Source organism: Nomascus leucogenys, chromosome 6 (assembly GCF_006542625.1).
Source record: "Nomascus leucogenys isolate Asia chromosome 6, Asia_NLE_v1, whole genome shotgun sequence".
NCBI classification, from domain to species: Eukaryota; Metazoa; Chordata; class Mammalia; order Primates; family Hylobatidae; genus Nomascus; species Nomascus leucogenys.
The window spans coordinates 60,370,692-60,388,922 of record NC_044386.1 but is presented as its reverse complement, the minus strand read 5'-3'; the positions used below and the strand labels follow the sequence as shown (position 1 = coordinate 60,388,922).

General features: G+C 41.8%; 1 protein-coding gene across 2 annotated transcripts in view; it reads right to left on the bottom strand.

Annotated features, from left to right (window-relative positions):
* INO80 (INO80 complex ATPase subunit) overlaps positions 1-18,231 on the bottom strand; it is a 139,151-nt gene that overhangs the window by 48,482 nt on the left and 72,438 nt on the right. For both annotated transcript variants that reach the window (XM_030814281.1, XM_030814280.1), the window contains exon 25: positions 1,541-1,681. In XM_030814281.1, the coding sequence (XP_030670141.1) occupies positions 1,541-1,681 (141 nt within the window). The remainder of the gene's footprint in view (positions 1-1,540; positions 1,682-18,231) is intronic.

Below are 18,231 nucleotides of genomic sequence, written 5' to 3'. Positions count from 1 at the left end.
TAGTGACAAGGGAATTAAACTCATACAGCACAGGAGCAGCAGAGAGAAATCTAGGCAGGCAGGAGTCAACAGGACTCATCATCTTTCTAGGGGTCCCCTGTCAGATTCTTTTGATAAACTGAATAAAGAACGCAAGCTAATAAAAAAATAATGGTAGAAAAATATTAACAAGGAGGACAGAAAAGGCTCCTCCTTCTTTGAATAGAACTGTGAAAACAGGCCGGGCATGGTGGCTCACACCTGTGATCCCAGCACTTCGGGAGGCCAAGACAGGCAGATAGCTTGAACTCAGGAGTTGGAGAATAGCCTGGGCGACATGACAAAACCTCGTCTTTACAAAAAATTTAAAAAGTAGCCAGGAGCGGTGGTGCGCACCTGTAGTCCCAGCTACTTGGGAGGCTGAGGTGGGAGGATCACTTGAGCCCAGAAGGTTGAGGTTGCAGTGAGCTGTCATCCCACGGCACTCCAGGCTGGGTGACAGAGTGAGACCCTGTCTCAAAAACATTTAAAAAACCAAAAAAAAAAAAAAGAACAACAAACCTGTAAAAACAGTACACTTGCTAAGATGAGTGGAGAAACAAGAGAAAAACATAGAAGGGTAAGAAATGTCAACCTCTTAGAGCTTCCTGGCTAACTGAAAGTTGCCTCTTGGAGCAAAACAAAAACTGAGAATACAGAAATTCATTCTTGGCTCTAACCACAGAACCTGGCCACAGTTCAATTATTTCCCTTCTTCATAGATCTTTTCTCTGGCTCTGATCAACATGGATAAAAAAGAGGATGGAAGATGTAGGCAAAGTAAACAACCCCAGTGTGCCAATTAAAGCCTTTCCAGCAATGCTTGTCAGCAATGGCAAGAGTGCTCTATTTTGATAAACAGGGTATTAGGAAGGATGCAGACAACTGCTAAAGTTGAAACCACAATAGAAAGTAAGCCCAATCTGCAAACAACAGTGGACAAATGGTGAATAGCAAAGAAGATACAACAGTCACTTTTCAGATGGAACAGACACGTGAATGACAGTCCATGTGAGGCTGCTTTGGAAAGCAAGAAAACACAACACTGAGAAGGTTCTTGATGCTGGAGTGTTACGTTTCCTTTTGTTATTTGGAGACTGTACTGAGGTGATATGACTGGATCAAATCTCCCCCAATCCTTACCAATCTGACGCCCTCTCATGAAAACCCTCAAAAACCTCAACACAGGTGACAAATGGCTCTCTCGCCCCGACCCTGCTATTGGGTGATATATATTCTACCTGACAGATGGTTTATTCCCACCATAGTTTAGAGCCCCTGACTAAATAAAAAGAAGCCATCTACCACACAACTATTCTTAAATCAACAAATGAAGGTGAATATAAGTGTTGTCTGGGGCAAGCTAGAATCACAAATGCCCATATTTTAAAATACTAGAATTTATATGTTTCTTAAAGTCCAAATAGTTTAAAACAATTCTGTTTAAGAAATAAATCCCTTAAAAATTGGTTTATTTCTCCTATTACCATCTATTTCATCTCTTCCCTCCTGGAGCACTTACTCGTGGACTGGCCACACACAAAAAAGATGGCAGCTCAGTGAGCAGGCAGCGACGCAGCGAGGAGGTAGCTGATCTCCGCTGATGGACGACCTGGTCTGAGTAGCCACTCACTGCTTTACAGTGGCTGCTGAAAACAAGAGACTGCAAAATAAAAATGCAAATGAGTGCCAATTATAATTACATTTAATGTAAGCAAAATGAAAAAAAAAAGCCACATATTAAACATCTAACTTTCAGAGCTTTCTTCCCTGCAAATACTATTAATTCTAATAAACAGCCACTAATTAGAACCAAGTGTATAATACAGTTGAAGCCCATGTTAATTTCAAAATGTGGTTTTATTAATATACCTTAAACAACTGTCATTTATAATTCTACCTTTTTCTGGAAGAGATATTGTTAAATCAAAAACAGGCACAGCAAAACTTCATTAGACAAATCACTTGTAAGGGAATGTCAGGGGAAGTTTGGTTCATCTGTTGCACAGTGGATGCAAACTCATGTCTTGTGTTGAAAACAATGATGACCAACACAATTTCCTTCTAAATTTTTTTTTTTTTTGAGACACAGTCTTGCTCTGTCACCTAGGCTGGAGTACAGTGGCATGATCTCAGCTCACTGCAACCTCCACCTCCCAGGTTCAAGCTATTCTCATGCCTCAGCCTCCTGAGTAGTTGCAACTACAGGCGTGCACCACCACACCTGGCAAATTTTTGCATTTTTGGTTGAGACAGGGTTTCACCATGTTGGCCAGGCTAGTCTCGAACTCCTGACCTCAGGTGATCCACCCACCTCGGCCTCCCAAAGTGCTGGGATTACATGCGTGAGCCACTGCACCTGGCAATTTCCTTCTAAATTTTTCTTTAAGGCAGTTTAGCATCATTAGTTTTCTTATTAATTTATTCAGAGTAATCAATACAAGGGGTAACAGGAAATTGTTATCTCTTTAGTGCCTCTGAAAACCATTTAAAATGTATTTATTGTTCACTTATGTTGTTGTATCAAAAATGTATTTTAGGCCGGGATCACCTTTAGGTGATCACCTGAGGTCAGGGGTTTGAGACTAGCCTGGCCAACATGGCGAAACCTTGTCTCTACTAAAAATACAGAAATTAGCCAGCATGGTGGCGGGTGCCTGTAATCTCAGCTACTCAGGAGGCTGAGGCAGGGGAATCATTTGAACCCAGGAGGCGGAGGTTGCAGTGAGCTGAGATCGTGCCATTGCACTCCAGCTGGGTGAAAGAGTGAAATTCTGTCTCACAAAAAAAAAAAAAATTGTATTTTAATAGACTTCATAACTCATGTTAAAGCTTCAGGTCACAGCCAGTCATATGAAAGATTTTAAGTATGAAATGTTCACATACAAATCATTCCTCAGTGGGACATGGTGTTCTATATCAGAAATGCATAAGTTCCTACTTCAGTATGTTATTCGTTTTATCTTTGGATCTGCATTCTTATTTGTTTTACTGATATCTCAATAAGGCAGGTTGATGACCAAAATAACCATATAGATGAAGATAACATACAAGGCAGTCTAATTTATACATTGTTGTAAGGTCAAGAATACAAACTGCAAGATCAGAACAGCAACCTGGATCCTCTGTAAGAGAAAAATAGTTATAATACCAGTATCAAATCACTCTGAGGATAATTTGTTCAGCTCATATCCTGCTCTTCCACTTATACAGCTTTATTTTCCACAGGGCTTAAATCTCTGTAAGGAAATGGGTTCTTAAGGCTCATAGTTTGAAAGCAGTGATCTCAAGTTGTCTAATACGACATATGCATTGTTATCTGTTTCCTTGAACCAATCAGCATCTTCTCAATAACTGTCATCAACAATTTGAAGACTACAGCTATTTTCCAGGATAGATGGGCTGTCTTTAGGTGGTTTCTAACTACAGACTACACAAGTGTTTACAACATTTGATATACTTCCCAAAGAAGAATTTTAACGTTCTGACATCTTTTCAATAACATCTGTGTTCCCATCTTGATTTTGGGTAAGCATCTCTGTTGAAGTTCATTATCTCTCTACATTTTTATGCCCATTATCACTTGAATGTCTAACATGAGGACCGTTACAAAGATTAGTAGGCTAGGTGTCAGACTGTTCTTCCAATACTGAATAATTAGGAGGAAAAAGGTAAAAAGATGTAGCCATGTTTTTTGTTTGTTTCCTGAAAGTGCATTTCTGACATCAGCAGTAGCCCATCTTGCTCCCTCACTGGGGTGGAGAGATGACAAGTCTAGCAACTTCTGCTCATCACGGCCAGCTAAGTAGTAGTTCAGGGCTGCCAGCTGGGACATCCACTGTCAGTCAGACCATTCCTGGGCAGATGGCTGAGGCAGCAGCAGTAGCTGACCTAAACACTTCTGAATTCTAACTTCTACAGACCAGTAACTAAATAATGTGTCTGTCAGGGATCACATTAATTCATCTTCATTTTGAGTATTCTAAAATTCAAAATTCAACAGAAATCTGTTTCTTACTTTGTTCCAATAATATAAAGGTAGAAAATAAAAGAATGAACATTTCCTCCAATTATCTTCTCTTCAGCACTGTAGTTATTACTAAGAAAAGAATACAACTCACCATAGGGAGTTCTTTTAACAAAGCACATTATTTGTTATTACCTTTCTGGAAAAAGTCTGACTAGCAATAATTCTATTCCTAGGGGTGGTCATTCCCAAATTAGAACACATTCATTTATTTTTATTTTTGGGACAGAGTCTCTCTCTGTCACCCAGGCTGGAGTGCAGTGGCACGATCTCGGCTCACTGCAACCTCTGCCTTCCCAGGTTCAAGCGATTGTCCCACCTCAGCTTCCTGAGTAGGTGGGCCTACAGGTGCGCACCAGGCCTTTAATTTTTGTATTTTTAGTAGTGATGGGGTTTCGCCATGTTGGCCAGGCTGGTCTCGAACTCCTGGCCACAAGTGATCCCCTCTCCTCGGCCTCCCAAAGTGCTGGGATTATAGGCATGAGCCACCACACCTGGCCAACATTCACTTATTTTATTTTATTTTATTTTTTTGGAGACAGAGTCTCGCTCTGTAGCCGAGGCTGGAGCGCAGTGGTGTGATCTTATCTCACTGCAGCCTCCGCCTCCAGGGTTCAAGCAATTCTCCTGCCTCAGCCTCCCGAGTAGCTGGGATTACAGGTGTAGGCCACCACGCCTGGCTAATTTTTGTATTTTCAGTAGAGACGGGGTTTCACCATATTGGCCCGGCTGATCTCAAACTCCTGACCTCATGATCCGTCCACCTTGGCCTCCCCAAGTGCTGGGATTACAGGCGTGAGCCACTGCGCCCAGCTCATTCACTTATTTTTTGTGAGCTGGGTTAAAATAGTATTCTCATTGAAGTTGCTAAGTCAAGGTGATGTATAGCTTTCTGATTCCAGGTTTTAAAAAATAATAACTATGTTCAAAATGCTCAACATATAGCCTCAGCTTTAGAGAAACCCTGACTACCCCTAGAATGTTTTACCCAATATATACTTTTCTAGATTCTTTTCTCTTAACATTAGTTCCATCAAATCTGGTTTAGTATATGTGGACCTTGGTACCACCACACTACCCAATTTCCCTTCACGTAGCAACATGAAGTGCTAGACATTGCTAGATATAGAAAAATGTATGCCTGACATGGAAGAACACAAAGAATACCTTAAGCAATATTGTGGACAGAAAAGAAAGTTTGTTCATTACTTCTTTAGTCTAACTTGGTCATGAAAGAAAGAAGAAAAGAGATAAGAGAAGGGAAGAGGGAGAAAGAAGGAAGGAAAGGAGGGGAAGGAAAAGAGAGGGAAGGAGGGAGAGAAGGGGGGGAGGAAGGAGAAGGAAGGAAGGGGAAGAGAGGAAGGAGAAAGGAGGAAGGAAGGAGAAGGGAGGAAGGGAGGGAGGGAGGAAGCGACGGAGAATGCCATACTATGGGGAATTTGACTTGGTTTTCACATGGTTACAGCTTTTGCTATTCTTTTGTCCCTTTCTTATGCTCTTGAATGTCTCATTACCCTGGAAGCACTGGCAGCTGTGTGCGTCTTGCCGCCAGGACTATAATATGCACACAGTAGTGAAGTTAGGCTTTTCTGAAGACTCTTTTCGCACCATACAGAAGTCTCCAGTGAAAATAAGTAGGCCAGGATGACAGGCTCCACAGCTGCATACTCCTTGCCACAGCACAGCACAGCAAGGCACAGCACAGCACAGCACAGCACAGAAAACACACAGATATTTTTCCCTCAGACCTAGACTTACTCATTTAATAAGAGGTCATGCTTTGCACTACATGTTTTATTTAAAATTAAAAATGCTTATGTTAAAAATTTAGGTCTCCATTACTCATAATTAGCTTTCTACATCTTTTCTTAAAGAGCATGTCAAATTTAGATACAGAGGAAAAAGTTTCACTTTAAATCAAACAGCACAGTGTTGATAAATCAGCTCTTAGATTACATGGATTCGATTTTCATGGATATTTTAAGCATCCAAACAAAAAGGGGGAAAATTAATGCAGAGAAACACAATAGTTTCCCAGAGCTTTCCATAAGGGGCATTTGCAGCACTCACGATCTCAGGAAATGATGATACAGATACAGGTACTGTAGCTGAAAACTAACATTTAGTGGAAGAGTTTTTGAAAACTTCCTGTTTGGGGGGTGAATCTTCAATCAATAGCCTGTCAAAAAAACTCTAAGGATTTAATATAGAATAGTGTTTAAAACTTCAACACATGCCACTCTTTTCAAAACAACTCTATGTTTAGAACCTTTGTGTATTTTAAATTGCAAAATCTGAAATGCCCCCAATTTTTATGAGTCGCTTGACTCACTAGAACTGTAGAGTACATAAAATGTTCAGGCCGGGCGTGGTGGCTCATTCCTGTAATCCCAGCACTCTGGGCGGCTGAGGAGGGCAGATCACAAGGTCAGGAGTTCGAGACCAGCCTGGCCAACATAATGAAACCCTATCTCTACTACAAACACAAAAATTAGCCAGGTGTGGTGGCATGCGCCTATAGTCCCAGCTACTCAGGAGGCTGAGGCGGGAGAATCACTTGAACCCGGGAGGTGGAGGTTGCAGTGAGCCAAGACCACACCATTGCACTCCAGCCTGGGTGAAAGAGAGAGACTCCGTCTCAAAACAAAACAAAAAAAAAAACTTTCAACACATACTATGCATAAGTAGACCATTACCATGACAACAGTTTCAATGAGACAGATAGGAGACAGAATCAATACTGGTACTGTATACTCTGTGTCTGCCAACCATCATTTTTAATTTTTAACATGACATTTAATTGGAATAGACTCAAATCTGTTCTGCCCCAAGAAAGATAACTAAATGGTATATTTACGACAGGCTCTCTTTTTTGTCTTTATTCTTCTAAGCAAAATAAGATTTTCTTTTTCTATCTCTGCTGCCTGAATCAGATTTTTTTTTTTTTTTTTTTTGGAGACACGATCTCGTTACCCAGGCTGGGGTGCAGTAGTGTGATCATAGCTCACTGTAATCTCAAATTCCTGGACTCAAGTGATTCTCCCACCTCAGCCTCTTTGAGTAGAGAGACAGAGTGAGACCCTGTCTCAAAACAAATAAACAAACAAAATCACACTCTTTATCCACTGCAAAACAGTGTGAAATAACTCTGGCCAGAGGTACCACAGTGCACAGGGAAGGTGTGTGAAAGTTCTGACCCAAATCTATTCCTTCCTGAAATTCTTAACAGCAATGCAGGGTAGAACACAAGAAAATTAAATAGAATACAGGGAGCCATGCTAGTTTTTGTTCTACAAACATAAGAGAAGGAAATCTCTGAAAAGTATTCACATCAATTAAGAGATTTTTTAAAAACCCCAAACTTAGGCCGGGCGCAGTGGCTCACGCCTGTAATCCCAGTACTCTGGGAGGCCAAGGCGGGCGGATCACGAGGTCAGGAGATCGAGACCATCCTGGCTAACATGGTGAAACCCTATCTCTACTAAAAAAAAAAATACAAAAAAATTAGCCGGGCGTGGTGGTGGGCGCCTGTAGTACCAGCTTCTCGGGAGGCTGAGGTAGGAGAATGGCATGAACCTGGGAGGCAGAGCTTGCAGTGAGCTGAGATGGCGCCATTGCACTCCAGTCTGGGCGACAGAGCGAGACTGTCTCAAAAAAAAAAAAAAAAAAAAACCCAAAACTTTATCCAAAACACCCCTAAGTATCAACTGATCTGTGTCCTTAGCCTAGTTCTTAGCTTCTTGATGTTTATGTATCATCCTGAAGCTAATAATACAAGAATGGCACTTTCTTGGATTCTGTAACAAAAAAATTCATATTTTATCTTCACCGTAGGGTGGGTGAGTGCGAGGGTTTTATAGGCACATTATGGGGTTGGGGGAGGTAAGGAGAAGAGAACTTCTCACTGTTTGGATTCATTCCTTTCCCTGGGGAGTTAAGAGAAGAAGGGGAGGACTGGGTTAGACTGCTGAATATGGCTCAGGTAGTATGTGACCTCACACAACTTACCAAGACCAATATGACAACATGTAGCTAAGTGAACACTGATCTGTCTCCATAGAGGAAGAAAAAGTCTTTACCTTTATCTGATGATAAGAAGTTGTATTTAGGAGACAGGCTACAGGAACAATATCTCTCTTTATAAAACAAATGAAGGCATAGAAGGAAACAGAATGAAAAATTTTCTGCCTTAAGAGGACAAAGCTGAATATGGGAAAATTAACTCAAAACTAACTTGTTAGCTCCAAAGGAGCTTTAGTCTAAAATATTATTTGAATTTCATAAGAGAAAGAATAATGAGACCCCTTCCAACTTTTACATTTCCCCATGTCTCTTCTCAGGTTTGTTGGCCGAAGAATAACCCCAAACTTTTTAAAACTGATCTGGAACATGGAATCTGGGTTCAACTTGCATATTCTTCCATTAAAACCTTGAAACGTAATTTGTCTTCACTGGAGAACTGCTTCTCTTCTGCATTATGTTTCCAAATAACTAAAGTTACATAATCAGAACTAATGTGGCAAATTAAATGAAAATACAGAGCTTGCAATGAAAAGAAAAAAAAATGCTCACAAGGAGTTAAGAGTTTATGAGTAAAGAATCCCTGCTGAAAATGAAACCTCGTTATTATACTGTAGTTACTATCTTTCCCAGCTAACATTTGCTGTGAAGAAACACAGGTAACAGAGCACAAGGATAGAGTCCAAAATACTTTCTAGTTGAAAAACTGGTTAAGAACTAGTACTACAGTCAGAACCCATCTACAGTCTAAGCCACAATCTCAGAACAGGAAATCCAAAACAAATTTCATAATGAAATATCTGATATAATGGGATTAGCATGGAAATAAGGGGCTATGGTAGTTTTATATGGCCACAAATTCCTTGGCCAGGTGTGATGGCTCACACCTAATCCCAGCACTCTGGGAGGCTGAGGCAGGGGAATCCCTTGAGACCAAAATCCAAAAATTAGCTGGGTGTAGTGGCATCTGCCTGTAGTCCCAGCTACTTGAGAGGCTGAGGTGGGAGGACTGCTTGAGCCTTGAAGGTGGAGGCTGAAGTCAGCCATGACTATACCACTACGCTCTTGCCTGGGTGACAAAGCAAGACTACATCTCTTAAAAAAAGAAAGAAAAAAAAAAGCCAGGTGCGGTGGCTCACGCCTGTAATCCCAGCACTTTGAGAGGCCGAGGCAGATGGATCACGAGGTAGGGAGATCAAGACCATCCTGGCTAACACAGTGAAACCCCGTCTCTATTAAAAACACAAAAAATTAGCCGGGCGTGGTGGCGGGCGCCTGTAGTCCCAGCTACTCGGGAGGTTGACACAGGAGAATGGTGTGAAACTGGGAGGTGGAGGTTGCAGTGAGCCAAGATCGCACCACTGCACTCCAATCTAGGGGACAGAGTGAGACTCTGTCTCAAAAAAAAAAAAAAAAGTCTGGCGCCTTAGCTTACACCTGTAATCTGAGCACTCTAGGAGGCCAAGGTGGGCAGATCACTTGAGGCCAGGAGTTTGAGACCAGTCTGGCCAACATGGTGAAACCCCATCTCTACTAAAAAAACAAAAACAAAAACAAAAGCAAAACAAAACAAAAAACCCTAAAATTAGCTGGGCATGATGGCCCACACCTGTAATCCCAGCTACTCAAGGAGGCTGAGGCAGGAGAATCACTGATCACTGGAACCCAGGAGGCGGAAGTTGCAGTGAGCCAAGATCGCACCACTGCACTCCAGCCTGGGCAACAGAGTGCAATAATCTCCCAAAAAAAAAAAAAAAAAAAAGAACCACTTAGCTAATCTGCTCCCAAGTTCCCAGCCAACAGAAACAGTGTGAGATATCAAGTGTTTATTGCTTTAATCTCTAGGTTTTAAGATAATATGTTATATTACTACTACTACAGGGGCTAAAATCCATAGTTGAGCTCACTAGCAACCTCTATTGCAAGTTTCTATAGATTCACTTCTCTCTGGTGTTCCTTACTACCCAAGGAACGTGTCACCTCTAGTTCTCAGATCAAATGCAGGGCAAAAATAACTAAGCGCAATAAGATCAATGAATGATCAAACAGATTACCTATCCTGCCCACTTTCCTTAAACCCCTAGAAGTTAGTGCTCTTCACAAAATTCTATTTAAAATATTAAGAGTAAAACTGTACTTTTAATTTTAGGCTAGAAGACATTCCCTCAGATTAATACATACCATGTTCCAAAGATTAGTACCAATGCACCAATATTAGTATTAATATTAATATTGGTGCATTAATACAATGTGCCATTATTCACTAGGTCATTCAGCAAACACTTATTTAACCTTAAAAGTGCCAAAATAACCAGACCACAAAGGGAAGATGAATTATATAAAATGTTCAAACATTTAAATTGGTTTTAGCCAGGCACAGTGGCTCACGACTGTTATCCCAGAACTCTGGGAGGCTGAGGCAGGCCAGTTACTTGAGATCAGGAGTTTGAGATCAGTCTAGCCAACATGGCAATGCCCCACCTCTCTACTAAAAATACAAAAATTAGCCAGGTGTGGTGGCAGGTGCCTGTAATCCCAGCTACTCAGGAGGCTGAGGCAAGAGAATTGCTCAAACCCGGGAGGTGGAGGTTGCAGTGAGCCGAGGTCACTCCACTGCACTCCAGCCTGGGCGACAGAGCAAGACTCTGTCTCAAAAAACAAAACAAAACAAACCAAAAACTAAAAATAGATTGATTTCTCACTTGAAGAAAAAAGGACAAAAAAGAGACAGAAAGAGAACCACTTAATAGGACCTTTTTTTTTTTAAATGTTAAGCTTAAGGCCGGGCACGATGGTTCAAGCCTATAATCCCAGCACTCTGAGAAGCTGAGGTGGGCAAACTGCCTGAGGTCAGGAGTTCAAGACCAGCCTGGCTAACATGGTGAAACTCCATCTCTACTAAAAATACAAAATTAGCTGGGCGTGCTGGCACACGTCTGCAGTCCCAATTACTTGGGAGGCTGAGGCAGGAGAATAGCTTGAACCCAGGAGGCAGAGGTTGCAGTGAGCCAATATCGTGCCACTGCACTCCAGCCTGGGCAACAGAGCAAGATACCATCTCAAAAAAAAATTAATTAATTAAATAAAATAATGTTAAGCTTAGTGTTAGTTGTTCTGGACATTGTAAAACATTCTTTGTGGCAGAGAAATATCTTTCTGTTAATTATACAGCCTGCCAGTATTCACAAGAGTTTTCCATCCTATTAAAAAGTATAGTTGGGCTGGGTGCGGTGGCTCATGCCTGTAATCCCAGCACTTTGCAAGGCCGAGGTGAGAGGGTCACTTGAGACCAGGAGTTCGAGACCAGCCTGGCCCACATGGTGAAACCCCACCTCTACTAAAACTACAAAAATTAGCCTGGAGTGGTGGCACACGCCTGTAGTCCTAGCTACTCAAGAGGCTGAGGCAGGAGAATCACTTGAACCCGGAAGGCAGAGGTTGCAGTGAGCCAAGATTGTGCCACTGCACTCTAGCCTGGGCGACAGAGTAAGACTCTGTCTCAAAAAAAAGTATAATTAACCAACTTGTGCACTCCCACCAAATGCCTCTCTTGCATGTTCTATTACCCTCTTAACTGTCTTCCTCTTCCTTTTTCTTTCTTTCTTTTTTTTTTTCTGAGATGGAGTCTTGCTTTGTCGCCCAGGCTGGAGTGCAGTGCCATGATCTCAGCTCACTGCAACCTTCGTCTCCCGTTTTCAAGTGATTCTCCTGCCTCAGCCTCCCTAGTAGCTGGGATTACAGCCACAAGCCACCATGCCTGGCTAGTTTTTTTTATTTTTAGTAGAGACAGGGTTTTGCCATGTTTGCCAGGCTGGTCTCCTGACCTCAGGTGATCCGCCCACCTCGGCCTCCCAAAGTGCTGGGATTACAGGCGTGAGCTATTGCACCCGACATCTTCTTCCCTTTTCATTGTGAAATCTGTAACTCTTTTCTCTTAAAAAAGTCAACTTTCAGGCCGGGCGCGGTGGCTCACGCCTGTAATCCCAGCACTTTGGGAGGCCGAGGCGGGCGGATCACGAGGTCAGGAGATCGAGGCCATCCTGGCTAACACAGTGAAACCCCGTCTCTACTAAAAATACAAAAAATTAGCCGGGCGCGGTGGCGGGCGCCTGTAGTCCCAGCTACGCAGGAGGCTGAGGCAGGAGAATGGCGTGAACCCCGGGGGGCGGAGCCTGCAGTGAGCCGAGATCGCGCCACTGCACTCCAGCCTGGGTGAAAGAGCAAGACTCCGTCTCAAAAAAAAAAAAAAAAAAAAGTCAACTTTCACTTAAACCAAACTCCCCTTCTGAAATATCTTACTTTTTCTTTTTAACTGTCACACTTCAATACTCATCCTCTACACCTCCTAACCAGGATCTTTCTCCCTAAAAATCCTTACCACTGGGCTTCTGCCTTCTCTTTTCTATCTGTACTCACAATCAAAGAGTTCTTAATCTCACTCTTTAGTTTTTGCTTTAAACTTGATATGGAACTTAAGATTCCCTCTGGATCCTCTCCTGAACTCTGGCTTTTTGAAGTAATTTTTCCATCTCCAATGCCCATCCATATCCAAACTGATCAAAGTCCCTTGATTCCTTTTCTATGATCTTTCTGTTAACGACCATTGCTACCGGGTCTTTAGTACCTGACACTTGAAACTTTTGCTTAACATCTTATTTAACATGGATTGCTGCCTCCATTCTTCCTGATATCACACTCTGAGGTTAATCTTCATAAAATACAAACAACAAAGATCCCAACTGGTTTGATATAATGACTCCAGTGATTTAGCAGCCTTACTGAACCCGCTACCAGAATACTCCTTCTCATGGCTTCACAGTGGCTACCAACATTTGACCCGGAGGAATACAACTTTTAGCATCTGTTGAAGAAAGTAAGACAAATAGGGCTGGGATAACAAGCTTAATATCTAAACCAGCATAGGGTGGCATTCAAAGACTTTCCAAACTTACCCTTCTAGACTCTTCTGTCATTACTGTCCTTTATTTTGGCTCAAATCCTTAACTTGGAATTATGTTCCTCCTATCCAAATCTCTACCACTCAAAATCCAACTTTTTCAAAATTAGAGACACAGTCCCACTATGTTGCCCAGGCTGGTCTTGCCTCCTGGCTCCAAGCAATCCTCCCACCTCAGGCTCCTAAAGTACTGGGATTAAAGGCATGAGCCAACACCACACCTGGCCTAGATCCAACTTAACAATACTATTTCTATAAAGTGATCTTCTCCCATTCTGAACTCTACCATTAATTATCTACCATTACTCAGTTAATTGTGTAGTATTTAAAAGTCTTATCTTGAACCACATTAAGTGTGTGTGTGTTCTTAAGCATGAGTGTATATTTTCAATATGTGCATGAGTGACCCTTCCAAATACAGCACAGGGATAATGATTGTTAACACTCTGCCTACTGTGGTATGCAGTAATATGTTTGTAAACAACATTAATTACATATGTTTCTCCTTGCTGGACTGGACTAACATTGGGAAGAGGCTGTTCTGAAGGTAGCCTAGAGCAATGAAAAAAGAAGCACCAGACAATTCCCAAAGATCATAGTCTACACTGGAGATTCATTCAATCGATAAGCATTTACGATATACAAATCCATGCCCCCCATGGACCTTTGAGGTTAAATAATTTAAAAGTTTGAAAAACAATGTACAGTATGTAAAACACAGGAATATCTTCTATAGTAAACATTGAGTCTCCCCTCTAAAACCATTCCCTATTCAAATAAACTGTTCATATCAGTGGTTTCCAAGGTAGGCACACATAAACTTCACAATGTAAATATTAATATGTTAGTACATGTATATAATTTAAAACAAAATAGCATATAGACATTGGAGAAATAGAGTAAGAATGTTGTTATTACAGGGGTACATAACCAAAACATTTGGGGACTACTGACCTATACTACCTAGACTGCTAAAAAGAGGTGAGATTAAAATAAGATTTAGCCGAGCACATGGGCTCACAACTGTAATCCCAGCACTTTGGGAGACCAGTGGGAGAACTGCTTAAGCCTAGGAGTTCAAGACCAGCCTGGACACAACATAGTGAGACCCTGCTGCTACCAAAAAAAAGGAAAGAAAATATGATAAAATAAGATTTATATGCCAATTCTAAAATTTACATGAATACACGAAGGGCTAAGAACAGCCAAAACAATACAGAAGAAATGCAAAGTCAGAGGATCTGTGCACCAGTTATCAAGACTTACTGTGAAGCTGTACTTATTAAGATAGAGTAGCACTGGTTCAAGGATAGTCAAATGGGTTCATGGAAGAGAACAGAGTTCAGAAACTGTCCAACACATACATAGACACCTGCTTGACAAGTGATGCTACAGTCCAGTAAGAATGGTCTTTTCAATAAATAGGATATGGAGAGAAATAGAATAATCTTCGTGAATTTGTTGGAGGCAAAGAATTCTTCAACAGGATACAAAAATTATTAACTATTCATCAGAAGACAACACTGAGGCTGGGTGCAGTGGGTCATGCCTAAGTCCCAACACTTTGGGAGGCTGAGGCCAGAGGATTGCTTGAGGCTAGAGTTCAAGGCCAGCCTGAACAACACAGCAAACCTAACCCTAACCTAATCCTAATTCTGAGCTACGACTGCATCAGTGCATTCCAGCCTGGGCAACAGAACAATCCAGATCCTGTTTCAAAAAAAAGGGTGGGCAGAGGAGGGTACCACTGAAAATGAGAAAGTTACAGAGTAGAAGATATTTGTAATGTACAAAGAACCACAAATCATAAGAAAAATACAGTCAGCCCAAAAGAAAAATAAACAAGAGTTCTGAACAAACATTTCATAAAGGCAATTATCCAAATGGCCAATAAACACCAGAAAAGGTATTCAATATCATTTTCACAAGAGAAATTTAACTAAAGACATAATAAGACACCACTACCCAACAAAGTTTAAATGAAGAGACAGACAATGCCACATTCTTGCAAAGACGTAGAGGGTCTCACTCTGTCACTCTCTGAGGCTCAGAGTGCAGTGGTGGGATCACCGTTTATTGTAGCCTCAACCTCCTGGGCTCAGGCGATCCTTCCACCTCAGCCTCCCAATCCTCCCACCTCAGCCTCCCAAGTAGCTGGAACTACAGGTATACGGCATCATGCTTGGCTAATTTTTGTATTTTTTTGGTAGAGACGGGGTTTTGTCATGTTGGCCAGGCTGGTCTCTAACTCCTGGGCTCAAGCGATCATCCCGCCTCAGCCTCCCAAAGTGTTGGAATTATAGGCATGAACCACCATGCCTAGCCTCTACATTATTGTTAATTGTTACATCTGGAGCTTCTAGTTCTTTTTTTTTCCTTTTTTTGAGACGGAGTTTTGCTCCTGTTCCCCAGGCTGGAGTGCAATGGCGCGATCTTGGCTCATTGCAACCTCCACCTCCCGAGTTCAAGCAATTCTCTCCCTCAGCCTCCCTAGTAGCTGGGATTACAGGCGCCCACCACCACGCCCAGCTAATTTTTGTATTTTTTTAGTAGAGATGGGGTTTCACTACGTTGGCCAGGCTGGTCTTGAACTCCTGACCTCAGGTGATCCGCCCGCCTCGGCCTCCCAAAGTACTGGGAATAACAGGCATGAGCCACCGCACCCAGCCGGCTTCTAGTTCTTTATTCAGAACCTAGGCTAATCTTTAAGAGTGGATAATATCTAAAGATCATTTTGTGTGGCTGAAAGGAAAGACTTCCTTTTTTTTTGAGACAGGGTCTTGCTCTGTCACTGAGGCTGGAGTACAGTGATGCAATTAGGGTTCACTGCAGCCTTGACATCCTGGGTTCAAGGGATTCTCCTGCCTCAGACTACCAAGTAGCTGGGACTACAGGCACCCACCACCATGCTTGGCTAATTTTTAATTTTATTTTTGAGACAGAATCTTGCTCTGTCGCCCAGGCTGGAGTGCAGTTGCATGATCTCGGCTCACTGCAACTTCTGCCTCCGGGTTCAAGAGATTCTCCTGCCTCAGGCTCCTGAGTAGGCTGAGATTACAGGCATGTGCCACCACACCTGGCTAACTGTTTTTGTATTTTTAATAGAGACAGGGTTTCACCATTGGCCAAGGTGGTCTTGAATTCCTGACCTCAAGGGATCCGCCCACCTCATCCTCCCCAAGTGCTGGGATTACAAGGGTGAGCCACCACGCCCCACCTAATTTTTAAAATTTTTTAGTAGATATGGGGTCTCACTATATTGCCTAGGCTAGTCTTGAACTCCTGGGCTCAAACGATACTCTCACCTTGGCCTTCCGAAGTGCTAGGATTACAGGCCCAAGCCAACACTCCTGACCCTGAAAGCAGAGATCTTTTAAAACCGACAGTCTTTTTTCTGAGGCGGAGTCTTGCTCTGTCACCCAGGCTGGAGTGCAGTGGTGCAATCTCCACTCACTGTAACCTCAGCCTCCCGGGTTCAAGCGATTCTCATGCCTCAGCCTCCCGCGTAGCTGTGATTACAGGCATGTGCCACCACACCCAGCTAATTTTTGTATTTTTAGTAGATGCGGGGTTTCACTACGTTGGCCAGGTTGGTCTTGAATTCCTGACCTCAAGGGATCTGCCTGTCTTGGACTCAAAAAGTGCTGGGATTACAGGTGTGAGCCACCACGCCCGGCTGACAGTCTTATCATTAATTATAAGAACAATAAGCTCTAGCAAAATATACTACTTGGTTGGTATTTCAATATACATACATATGTTGGAGATAAGGATGATGAGATTGAAAGCAGAACAGTGTCTCCACACATATATAAGCTTTCAGCTCCCTGTGGCCCAACAGCTCATTAATTCAGTGTATACTCTAAACTACTACAAGAGCAAATGTCTATCCACAACATGGGATAAAATTAAAATGAGTAAATATAGTGAATCTTTCAACTGGGTAAACATATTTTATGACCAGTTTCCCATAAAGCATACTAACCACACCTGCATTTCTCAGGCAATTCTAACTGATATAAGGACCTCACTAAGCAGACACTCTGGAACACACTACAATATTTTCAGAAAACAGAGAAGAATACAAATGAGTGATGCATATCTCCAGCGTTAAGAAAAATGCAGGTGTCCATATAATAGGGAACAACAATCTGTTGGAAGAATGGTGCTTTTTGTATAAAAAGCAGAATTGATAAAAATGTATTACAGTAGTAACATATATTACCAAATTTAGGGGTTGAGAGAAGGAATTAATCTTTTACAGAAGGTTAAGCAACTCTTCAGACATACCAGTGTTCCCAGTAGACGTACTAGGAATATTTCACCAGCAGGAAATCACCCTGCCACCACTGACAGCATTATTCCAAACAGGCTGGAATCCAATTACATTAATTTGCATTACTGATTCCCTCTCCAAAGTCCAAAAATTACATGGAGCAATGCTTAAGAAACCAACTGGGAAAATAGAAGAGAAGGAAATCATGTGAGCTTTTCAGTGTACAGGGGGCAAATGCAAATGACCAAGCCAAAGAATGTCCTTCATCCTACAACAGTAACTGTCAAACTACCCCATTAACGTTTTCTATAGGATACAAGGAAAATGACCTAGTTTCTAAACTTCAATCTAGCTGAAGGACTATAACAAACGAACTGTCACTCCTCTTCTCAAAACTCTCTAGTATTACTTATCTCACTCAGAATAAATTCCAAACCCTCAGCAATTCTTATGAGGTGCCATATGACCTGGACCTACATCTATAACTTCAGTTCCTGTCACCTTTTTTCACCTTCTTTGTCACCTACTATTCTGTAAGGGCCAAGAATTGTATGAAACTGTACATAATATCATTACTTTTCATGGAAATACAATTTAAGATCACAATGAGATGCCACTACACATTCATAAAAATAATTAAAACTATAAGGAATGATTATTCACAAGGAGTCACACAACAAAACAAAACAAAACAGACTGCCATTCCCAGGTGTAGTGGAGGATGCTGAAAAATAGCAAATCTCACATACTGTAGGTGCAAATGTAAATTTATAAAACTATTTTGGAAAAACGTTTGGCAAAAGCTACTACATCTGAACAGGGTTATACTTGACAGTGTAGCAATTCCATTCCTGGACATAAACACCAAAGAAAGGAGTGTTTGCATTCATCAAATAACATGTAGACAAATGTGCATAGGGGTTTTATTCATAA